Raw genomic sequence first — 12,489 nt, forward strand, 5'->3', positions numbered from 1 at the left:
CACACTGAGAAGAGACCAGCAGTCTCCCTGAAGGTTGTCTGCCCTATACCCTTCTGCAGATCACGTTAACACACTGAGGACACGGAGCAGCACTGTAGTGACCTATTTAATCACTCATGCCACCCAACCTTGGCCAAACTGGTGTAAACATGGATCTCTGTTAGTGGGTGACATGTGTAAACACCACTCAATCAGGAGGATTGAGGATGAGGAAGAGGTTACGTAAAGCCTCCTCCGGAGAAAGAATTCCGGCAGCTTGAATTCTCTTTCATGTGTAAAACTTAGATTTGTATCCCAGTCAAAGTACCTCCTGTGCAGCCACCACCCACCCATCAGTGGGGGCTTTCCATCCTGAACAGGTGTCTGGAGAGTTTCCAGACTAATATGGAGTCAGAGTGCTGGAGATTTGCTTCTGAAAATCAACCACCAATGGAAACCCCAGGAATCGCAAAGGTTCAGTGTCAAACCAATCCCGGGGTGACACAGGGTTGGGCAGCATTTGATGCCAGTCATGGGGTCTCCACGGGACGGCAGCTAACAACAAGTTTATCAACAACAAGATGAGAGCGATGGAAGTGAAATCCAATGTACTGTCTGAGAGAATGGTGGGTTTCATCTACCACTGAGGATCTCGTAGGAAAAACTCTGGCACTGAGTCTTGTCCGTCTAGACCACATCAAGAGAAAGAAGGATACTGGGATTTTAAGCCAAGTTCTCTATATTGAAAAGATAAAACAGCCCAAAATATATAGACTTGAGAAAGTTTACTCATTCATCCAACCAATCCATGTCTATATTAAAAATTTTCAATTAACATCAAGAAAATTTGGTGCTTATAACTTCCATATATATATGGAAGTAGGTGTAAGTCATTTAGGTTAAGGAGAAGTGAATGTGTTAAATGCTTCCTCTCCCCTCCCCCTCACTGTTCTTTCCTATCGTCCTCTGGTCTCAGTCTTCACTTCATAAGCCTACCCTTATAGCTTGCATGGACTTCACTGAAAACTAGACTTTCAAGTTGACACTACCCATTTCTCCCTCTTCTCAGGTGCCCCTTGCCTTCCAGTGACTTGGTACAGTGATAAAACTGAGGAGGAACCTGGAGAGGTGTGGAGTTAGGGATGTGTGAGTTGTGCAAGAAAGACAAAACCAATCAGAATTAACCAGACTACTATTTTATAGAATGAATTTCAAAAGATATCTGGCTGTTGAGTCAGAGAGCAACCCCTTTCTCTGACTCTGTGTCCAATTATATTTTTGAAAATATGAATAAGAGCAATGATATTTATCATAGCGCTGTATTAGGAATTTACAAAGAAGTAAAGCCTAAAACACAGAGTCAACAGGAAACGTTAGCTAGCTCTGTAAGTGATTCAGTGCCTTCCGTCCATCATCTTTTGATGCTTGCTGCATCATTCAAGATTTTGCCCACAGAATTCTTTAATATTGTAATTCAAGGATTCAATTCTTTTTCCAGTTCTTTCAGCTTAATATATACTATGCCTGCTCTTCCTTTAGGCTTTCTAACTCCGGGTCTTTCCACTTTTCATTAAAATACTTTTCTTTGCCTTCTCAGGCTGTCCGTTAAATTTTCTAGTCAGCTCTTTTACTTGATCATTTCTTATCTTTGTTTTAGCTACTCTACAATCAAGTGGTGTCTTCTGACATCCACTTGAACCTTTTGTTGTTGTTGTCTTTTTAATGGTGTTTGCTTTCTTCATGTATGATGCTCTCAAGACATAACTCATCCCATAACTCATCAGCTCATTAGTGTATATGAAATCTCCTCGAGGATTTTTCCTGAAATTCACAAGGGATATATTCCTGGTTGTAATTGGGCTACGGTGGATGTGTTCTATTTATCTTCAACTTCAACCTGAACTTACATAGGAGCAATTGATGATATGTTTCAGTCAGCCTCTGGCCTCATTTTGGCTGCTAATACTGAGTTTCCCCATTGTCAATTCCAACAGAAGTAGTGAATTTGATGAGTGTATATTTCATCTGGTGAAGTCTACATGTATAATTGTCATTTATTTTGTTGGCAAAGGTATTTGCAGTGAGGAAATCATTGGTCTTGCAATATTCCATCATGCAATCTCCGGTTTGGTCTCTATCACCCAGGCCATCTTTTCCAACTACTGTTCCTTTTTCTTTATTTCCAACTTTTGCATTCCAATCAACAATACTTCTTGATTGCATGTTTGATCAATCTCAGACTGAAGAAGTTTGTAGTATTCTTTAATTTATTCATCACTGGCTGGAGTAGTTGGTACATACATATGAATAATAGCTATATTCCTTGTGGGTATATAGACACTCCTATCACAGACAGCATTGTACTTCACGATAGATCATGAAATGTTCTTTTTGACAATGAATGTGACACCCTTCCTCTTGAATTTATCATTCCCAGAATTGTAGACCATATGATCGTCTGATTCAAAATGGTCAATACCAGTCCATTTCAGCTCACTGGTGCTAGCATACGGATATTTACAGATTGCATTTCATTTTAACAATGTCTCTAGTTTGTACATTTGAAGCTCATGTTATTCAGGGATATTTGCAGTTGTTTCTTATACTTTTGAATCACATTCCATAAGCAAATGATGATCCCAAATATTTAACGTGGTCCACATGTATTAGATTGGGTTCTCTAGAGAAGCAAAGCCAGTGGCCCTCATATGTGTCTGTTCATAGAAAGAGCCGTGGATCAAGCAATGGCTCATGCAGCTGTCCAAGTCTAGTCCAGGTCAAGTCGGGCTCCTCCTGATTCACGCGGCTGTGGAACCAGCAGCGGGATGACAAAGCAGTCAAGCAGTGGGAAGTGGGAATGTGGTGGAGGTACGCACAGACTGGTGGTTGCAGGGGTCAATGAATCGAGATCAGCTGAATGAATCAACACTGTTGGTTGTCTGCTGACAGCTGTGATATTGGCAGGTCATGCCACAGGAGTTTGAGGAACCAGATGTAGGATCCAGCGACAGCTGAAGGTGAAGTGTCAAAGAGAACTTGGCTCCGCTTGATCTCCCTCTTATACAAAAGGCCACATGTTCAAAGAGGCGTCAGCAGTCTTTGACCCGATTGGTAGGGCCACATCTCGACCTTCACCCATGAGGTCTAGTTGACATAGACACTATCAACACACACATCATGACAGCTGACTGTACTTTGAGGAGGCAGTTCTTCTCCAGTCATATTCTGAGTGCCTTCCAACTTGAGGGGTTCATCTGCCAGCCCTACAGCTGATGTTTCCCTGTTAGGCCTACGGTTTTCAGTGGAGCATCCCTTAGAAGCAGACAGACAGGTCCTTCTTTGTAGTTTATTCCTAGTCTGAAAGTTCTGCTAAACCTGCTCAGCTTGGGCAACCCTGCTGTTACCTGAAATACTAGTGACATAGCTTCCAGCATCAAACCACATCCAAGCCACCACAGTAGGATAGGCACACACATGTGGTAAAAGTAATATATAAAACCAAAACCAAACTCATTGCCATTGAGTAGATTCTAACCTACGGTGACTCTATAGCAGCTGTCTCAACCTGTGGGCCGCGACCCCTTTGGGGGTAAAGGACCCTTTCACAAGGATCACCCGATTCATAACAGTAGTAAAATTACAGTTATGAAGTAGCAACAAAAATAATTTTATGGTTAGGGGGTCACTACAACATGAGGAACTATATTAAAGGGTCGCGGCATTAGGAAGGTTGAGAACCACTGCCTTGTAGGAAAGATTAGAAGCACCCCGGTAAGTTTCTGAGACTATAACTCTGCCCATCTTTCTCGCTCAGAGTGGCTAGTGGTTTTGAACTGCAGACCTTGCAGTTAGCAGCCCAACAAGTAACTACTACCCCACCAGGCCTCAGCCTAACATATAAAAAAGTGTAAAAATACATACTCTAAGTTATTTTTTTTAATTCTCCAACTTCTTATTACATCTCATTTTCACTACTTATCTTTGCATTATTTCATTATTTATCAGTATCTTTTATCAATAGTTTCACACATCCAAATGAAAAGTTGAAATTTTTTAGAAATAAAACTCCTCGGACAAAAAGTATGCAAAAGCAACAAGAAGAAGGGACTAGTCACTTAATGATTTGGTTGCGTTGAGCTGTTGTATCAGTGGTCTATGAACGGGACCCTCTTTGTATAGCTTTGGTCTTAAAAAAAAGTTTCTGAGATTCAGAAGGAAATTGACATTTGCCTTTGATAATATATAATTGGCATTGATTATTTATGAGGATAAGAATTAATCATACATCTAGATATAATCTTAAAGAGCTTTGGTAACTGTAGTGGATTATATAGAGATCTATTAATCACAAGGTCAGGAGTTTGAACCCACCAACAGCTCGAGCAGACACGTCAAATATTATAATAAAATGCTTAAAGACCTAAAATTAGAAAACCAAAAGGGAAAAACACACCCAGCTTATCTGAAATTGAAAGAACTCAAGAAAATTTCAAGCCTCGAATTGCACTATTGAAAGAATCTATGGGCAAAATATTGACCGCTGCAGGAAGCAACAGGAGAAAAGTGGAAAGAACACACAAAAGGAGCTAGTTGACATCCCACCATTTTAGGAGGTAGTGAATGAGCAAGAACCAATTGTGTTGAAAGAAAAAGTCCAAACTGTACTGAGAGTATTAGCCAAAAACAAGGAATTGTTCCACCAGGAATTGATGGAAGACCAAATGAAACATTTTGCAAAGCTGATGAAGCACTGGAAGCACTCAATCGTCTATGCCAGGAAATTTGGAAGACAGATCTTTGGCCACCTGACTGGAAGAGATCCATATTTTTGCTTATTCCAAAGAAAGCAGACCCAACAGATTTATCAAACCATAGAACAATGTTATTGGTATCACATGCAAATATAATTTTGCTGAGGATCGTCCAACAGCAATTGCAGCGATACACTGACAGGGGACTGCAGAAGGTCACACAGATTCAGAAGAGGATGTGAACAAGAGATAACATTACTGATGTCACGTGGATCTTGGCTCACAGCAGAGAAGACCAGAAAGATAGTTACTTGTCGCTTATTGACTAAGCAAAAGCATGCAACTGTGTGGACTATCATAAACCATGGATAACCTTGAGAAGAAAGAGAATTACAGAAAACCTCACTGTTCATGAGAAACTTGGACATGGATCAAGAGGCAGTTGTGTGAACAGAACAAAGGACTACTTCATGGTTTAAATTTTTTTTTTTTAAGTTGTGCATCAGGGTTGTATCTTCTCACCATACTTATCCAATCTGCATACAGAGCAAATCATCAGAGAAGATGCATTATATTAAGAATGTGGCATCAGGATTGGAGGAAGGCTTATTGAGAACCTGAAACATGCACCTGACACATCCTTTCTCACTGAAAGAGAGGCGGACTTGAAGCACTGATGAATACCAAGGACTGTAGCCTTCAGTACGGATTGCAGCTCAACGTAAAGACTGAAATCCTCACGACTGGACCAATAGGTAACATCATAATAAATGGAGAAGAGTTGGAAGTTGGAAAAGATTTTGTCTTGCTTCAATCCACAATCAGTGCTCATGGAAGCAGCTGTCAAGAGATCGAAAGTCCACCATATTTATTCTAGTACTTATTTCTCTGTGTATTTAAATGTTGACAGTATCTGGTACTGGGAACAAAGGATATAGTATGAGGTTGGGAATCTCACTCTTTTCCCTAAATGTTTGGCCAGTTTTCCCACAACCATCGGTCCTATGACCCATTCTCACCCCACTAATCTAAAATGCTGCTTTGCTCTGTTTCTCTTCTGTGGGGACCCTTGCATCCAATTCAGTGCAGGCAGTACGATCATTTATAGTAGGTTTAGATGGGCACACCTGCCTTTATTTCCTCCCACCTCCACTGGCCTCATTTCTTTGCCTTGCATGAATAGAGCCAGAAATCACTGCCAGGGCCACTTCATTCCGTACCCTTGGCAGGATTGCAGGTGTAGCTGGGATACACAAGTAAGGGGCAGTCGAAGTCATGTTTACTGCCAACCCTGCACCTGCCTCTCGAAAGCTTACCTTACTCCTCCCATTAGAGAATTTAAATGTGAGTCTGTAAGTGTTTCCCCCTTGGGACATGCTCTCCCTCAAGATGTGGGCCCACGGTACCTTTTCATAAGCCAGGTCTCACTCACTTTATCTAACAAACCTTCCTAGAAATTTCTGGCATGTGGGTGGCACCTATTTCTTGTTTCCAGCATAAGGACAAACATATTTCATTCTTATTATCATTTCAATGGAGATTTGGAGGATGGTAAAGCGAACACCTGTGTTCAAGTACCCATCTTGCCAAAAGGCCAAATGGCTCTGTAATTAACAATATATCTTGCACTCTGTGAATTCCAAAAACAACCTGTGCTTGGAAGCCTACAGGAGACAGCTCATACACATTACCTTTGATAGCTGCTAAATATCCCCGGAGTTCTCGTTGAAGTCTCGTACCCTCTGCCTGCAAAACACACAAACACAGAAATGCTGAGTTCTATTACTTACAGCTTCCAAGCAAACATGTGAGAAGCATAAGTGAATGTCTCAAATGTATCATTTCCAGAGATTCATTTTTGAGAGGCTTAGTCCAGGCATTTACAGAGATTTTATTCAACTTGAAAGGAAAAATAAAGAAGGCATGTAAGATTTTACTAAGAGTAGGAAACATGACCTACTAGACAGCCTTCTATATACTCAAGAACTATCATGTCCTGAAATTCTGACCCACAGATTAGCATGGTAGAAAGTAAATACTCACTGTCCAATACGGTAGGCAGTTGCTAAGGACTTGCAGCAGCAACTCACTGCCATCGAGTGGGTGCCCACTCATAGCGACCCATACAACAAGGGAGAACTGCCCTGTATGTTTCCAAGTCTGTCACTGCTTATGGAGTAGAAAGGCCTCTCTTTCTCCCCTGGAGCTGCTGGTGATTTTGAACAGCTGACCTTGAGGATGGCAGCCCAACTCACAACCACTATGCCACCAGGGCTCCTCAGTTACTCTTAAGTGAGATGTGCCAAATGTATAAAAGGAGCCCTGGTGGTGCAATGGCTAAAACACTCACTAGTTCTTAAAAGGTCAAGCATTCGAACCCACCAGCCACTCCCTGGGAGAAAGAAGTAACAGTACATCCATCAATATGTACAGTCTTTGAACCCCTATGGGGAAGATCTACTCTGGCAGACATGAGTCAGAACCACCTTGATGGTAGTGAGTGGTGGTGGCTTTTGGGAGGGCATGGGATGGGCAGTAAGTATAAAACTTACATCAGATTCCAGCTACTTAGTATAAAATATCTAATGAATATGTTTCATGTTGATTACACATTTAAATTATATTTCAGACATGTGGCATTAAATATTATAAAAGTTAATTTTTCAAAAAAAAAAAAGTTAATTTTTCCAAATGCTTTTTTTTAAAAAAGGGCACTGGAAAATTTACATAGTACATTCTATTTCTTTTGAACAACACTGAGTTAGAGTAATTATTTTATAGTAAATCTTGGTATATATGAATGTTTATTTTGATTTGGATTCATTTAGAAACTCCAAAACTAGATTTAGATCATGAGTAATTTATTTTATAGCTGATCCAGGGAAAGTCAACAAGGGACTAGAAGAAAGAGATAAAACAGGGAAGGGAGTCAAGACATACATCATACAGCAAGTTATCACTGTGAGGAACTGGAATTCAGTCTGGCTGGGAACCCTAGGAGATTATGGATATCCTACCTGCCCCCCACCAACACCCCACCCCCTGCCAAATGTACATTGGAATGCTGTGGATATAGAGTAACATAATGTAATCTCTTTCCATAGCAATTATTGTTGTTGTTAGGTGCCATCAAGTCGGTTCAGACTCACAGTGATTTACAGATCTCTAATGCTATATGTAGAACGGGTCCTAAACTTAATCACTTCTGAGGCACGAAAAGAGCACCCAGAGACCAGCACAAATTGGGGAAGACAGATGCCATGTGACAATCCTCTACAAACCAAGGAATCAAGAAATGTCTACAATGCGAACACGGAAGGAATTAACATGATTGATATCCTGATTTGTACGTAAAGCTTCTAGAACTATAAGAAATAATTTTCTTCTTGAGATATTCCTGATACAGCAGTCCTAGAAAACCACAGCATTACCTAAGGGGCAAAGGAATTGGGTATTAATTCCCAGTCCATGTGAAGGTATTCAGAGGTGGGAGGCATTCGTTCTCCAGCATCTCCACACAGAAAGCCTCCAGGCAAGAGCTTCCAGGGCTGTGTGCCTGACAGTCTAGTGAGCTCAGAAAGCAACAGAGCTGTAAGGTGTATAAGAAAAAGCCGGTGCTATAAGGGGTAAAAGACTAGGGACCAATAGTGATATGACACTGCAACTGAATATATAAAAATTACATATACTTTGTATAATAATTTAATAAAATCAGAGAGAAATTACAGATGAATCCACTTTTAGTTCAATAGTAATATAGCTAATTCAATAAACTAATTTTCTTGAAACTGATTCTGGCTCACGGTAACCCTATCTGTGTCAGAGAGTGCTATGTGCCATTGGATTTTCAGTGGCTGATTTTTCCAAAGTAAATCACTACCCCTTTCTTCTAGGGAGCCATTGGATGGACTCAACCCTCCCCTCTCTGAGATCGCCATTGAACTAGCCATTTTCACTAGCCAGGACTCCAGTTAATAATATATAAATCATATTCAACTCAACAAACAGTTCTGAGGGCTTACCGAAAAATAAAGAAAATGCTACCACTATAGTAATTTAATAACTCTAGTAGAGGAACTAAAATATCTAAATAAAACATGGCAATGAGAAGTACCGGTCTATTGCATTTAGCTCTGCTAGAGTCATTCCAAAGAAGTCCTGGTAAAGCAACGATTCAGTGCCCAGCTGGCCAATGGAAAAGCTGCTGGATAAAACACAGCCCACTCTCCCAAGGAGAGATACTTGACAGTCTCCACCCATGAAGAGTACACTCTTGGAAACCCTATCAGGCCATTCTAGTCTGTGCCATGAGGTCGCTTTGAATAGAAGTTTCACTGAATGGCACACAGTAACAACAACATAGTTATTGACTCAATGGCCCATAGTAAAAACATAGCTCTTTAGCGTGTTTTGAGAGTTTCAGGGAAAAACAAAATGCCCTTCGACTTTTATAAGATGGTTAACGTTCAACACAAGGAAATGCTGAAAAGAGAGGTTTTCTTTTAAAGCACTACTTCACTCAAAAAGAGACTTCAGGATAGAGCATTTTCCATATATCAAACCAAACTCACTGCCATCGAGTCAATGCTGACTCACGGAGACCTTGTGGGTTTCTGAGGCTGTAATTATTTATGGGAGTAGAAAGCCCAGTATTTCTCCCATGGAGCTCATGGTGGTTTCAAACTACCGACCATGTGGATCACAGCCCAATGTGTAAACACTATACCATCACTTGCATAATGTAGTTATTGTTGTTTTTGTGTGCTGTTCCATCAATTCCAAATCATAGTGATCTTATAGGACAGAGTAGAACTACCCCATAGGATGTCCATAGCCATATTTGTGGAAGCAGACTTTTTTCTTCCATGGAGGGCCTGGTGGGTGTGATAAGCTGACCATTAGTTAGCAGCTAAGCACTTAACCACCATGACACCAGGGACCCAGCGCAGCTACAGTGACATTATTTCTATAAAGTCTAGGTAAGGTTAAGGTGAGGTGGCTGCTGTTTTGTTTTTTAACACGGTTGAAGTCAACCTACAAAAACAAAAAAAAAAGAAAGTCAAGCTACTTTTGGAACTTTGTAGGCCCAAATAAAAACACCAAACCAAACTCATTGCCGCTGAGCCAATTCTGACTCATAGTGATCCTACAGAACAGAGTAGAGCTCCCCTTGGGCTTCCCAGTCTGAAAAACTTTACAGGAGCAAAATGTGGCATCTTCCTTCCACAGAGCCACTGGAGGGATCGATCTGATGACCTTGTGGTTAGCAGTTTGATGCACAACTCACCAGGGCATCTTCTTTAGGCCCAGGTCCTACTAAATCAGAGTTAAGAGTTGTATAATTTGCTGGCACATGTAAACTCCGATCTGGTGGTATATTGGGCTGCTAACTTCAAGGTCAGCAGTTCAAGACCAACAACCACTTATAGGGAAAAAGATGAGGCTTTCTACTCTGGTAAAGATTTATCATATCAGAAACCTGTAGGGGCAGTTCTATTCTGCCCTATAAGGTGTCCATGAGTTGGCATCAAATTGATGGCAATGCATTGGGAGAACATTTTTTAAAATTCAGAATTAAAAATCAAAAGAGAACATAAATCATCAAGTTTCAAAATAATTGACTTCCTTTCTAATACCTCAACATGACAAAACAATAGGCTTCCACTATGTTGTTAAATCAAAGGCAAACTGCCCACAAGCTAGAATGAAAAATGAATCACGGTAGGTTTCCAAAAGGGAAAACTATTTTTCAGGGAGAGAAAGCAGAACACAAAGAGAAAATGTTGATGACTACACCTTGGGGAAGGGACAGGCTAAAGAGGTTCCAAAGAAACAGTAGGCAAAGAATTCGCACATGGTCCTTAAAACTCGCATGAAAAGGAAGGAAACCAGGCAGAAACAAGTGGGTCTTTTCCATACTGAGCATCTATTATGTGGCAGTTTCTGCATCTGATCAGATCATGAGAACATAAGAAGCTGAAACATATGGCCTTTGAGGTTACTCTTGCCTGAACCCTGGAGTGCAGAGAACTTAAGTATAGTTGGCCATCACATTTTCACAAGTGGGAAATAAACACCCGTCGTTGAAAATCTAAGAAGCTTTGTTACTACAGCCTAAGTGGTCAAATACAGTCATTCATCAACAGTGGTGGAAATTCTGAAAGGCAGTAAAGGCTGAAATCCACCTTCTCAAAAAACCAAAAAGTCCAACAGAGGTAGGAACCAGAAAAGCACTAAAAACATACACCAAAACATTTCAGGGGGGGGGGATCATTTTGGAAAAGATAAGGAGAAACTGGATGGTTAGTGACATCATTTCCTAATGCTGCTAAAACAGAACTACTAAAAATGGGCAGTTTTATGAGTTTTTAAAACTTTTTACTATAAAGTGAAGGTTTACAGAGGAAATCCTAAGTCTTACATTCAACAATTCATCCACATTTTATTTCATCTCATCCATTGTAATCCCTTCAAGTACTGTCACTTGTTCCACTTTCTTCCTGTGTTTCCTGTTTTCCTTCTTTCCTAACTCTTAAAATTTTGCTGGTGGGTCAATGCCGTCCCTTTGATCTTCAAGTGGTTGGTTTCTTCTGCTACGAAAGTGAGTTCAGTCTCCGACCTAAAGGGTGACGAAGGGTCATAGTCTCAAAGATTCCACCAGTCTCTAGCTGACCAGTAATCCTGCTTTCTTTCATGATTTTCAGTTTGGTTCCATAGTTCTCCCCCACTCTACCCAGGACCTTCAAAAGGGATCATTTCAGAATTGTGGAGACCGATATTTTCCCTGTCCATTGGCCTAACTGTTTCTGCATATCTTCCCATTTTCACCGCTTCTTTTCTCCAGAGAAGGAGAAACTAGTGGTTGAAGCTTAGATGGCTGCTCATGAAACCCTCAAGATCCCGTAACCACTCACCCCACCAGGAGGCAAAACAAGCAGAGGATTGGTGAACAGTGACATGTTATTTTGTGATGGTTCAGGAGGCAACAGGGGGCCTTACAGGGGGTCTCACTCCTTAGAGTTCCCGGGCCTCCCTGAGCAGTCAGCAAAGAGTGGAGAGTGAGGGGAAGAAATGAGAGGTACTGAAGGAAATTAGCAAAGCCCCAGATGTGAGATAATTTGGAAAGAATAATGTCTGAAATAGTAGATATCACATAACAGATAGGCAATGTACCTGGATGGCACTAATCTCAAACCAATCTAAAGTCAACAGTAATTCTAATGTGAAGCAGAAGAATTTGTTACATTTCTCAACATGGCTAAGCGTAGAGCTCATGGGTACTTAATGGTTTGACTGGGGTACATGAAGCCACAGACCTTACCTCAAGCACCACTTTGGAAAATCCATTTATTGAGTTTGGGCCTGGGGCAAAAGGCATAGAAGCAAGACCATCATTTTACAATCACTAAACCATTCTGCTATGGTGTAGCATGAATGCCTGCATACATTTACAAGATGAAACAAACATTCACAGACATCTCCTGGCTTCAGTTGTCTGCTTTAGGGCTTAGCTCTCCTGTTCATAGCTCTTCCATGAAGAGTCTCAGAATCAGTGAGCTGGAGAAGGGCTACACACTTCTCACTCAGGAGGACATGGTGGTCCCTTTCCTTTCTCTGCCGACAGTAATGCAAAGCCATCGCTGGTAACTGTTGAGTGTGAGTCACCAGAATTATTCAGAGTCTCTGGAAATAGCAAAAGAGTAGTGGGGAAAGGAATTTCATGATTACAGCATGACAAGTTAACTCCACAATTAAGTCT

General features: G+C 40.9%; 1 protein-coding gene across 1 annotated transcript in view; it reads right to left on the bottom strand.

Moving 5' to 3' along the window:
* AMPH (amphiphysin) overlaps window positions 1-12,489 on the bottom strand; it is a 147,718-nt gene that overhangs the window by 103,571 nt on the left and 31,658 nt on the right. The window contains exon 3 of the mRNA XM_045286282.1: window positions 6,422-6,476. Within this exon, the coding sequence (XP_045142217.1) occupies window positions 6,422-6,476 (55 nt within the window). The remainder of the gene's footprint in view (window positions 1-6,421; window positions 6,477-12,489) is intronic.

The sequence above is a fragment of the Echinops telfairi genome, unplaced genomic scaffold (genome assembly GCF_000313985.2).
Source record: "Echinops telfairi isolate 266 unplaced genomic scaffold, ASM31398v2 ScPeMD7_7;HRSCAF=31, whole genome shotgun sequence".
NCBI lineage: Eukaryota > Metazoa > Chordata > Mammalia > Afrosoricida > Tenrecidae > Echinops > Echinops telfairi.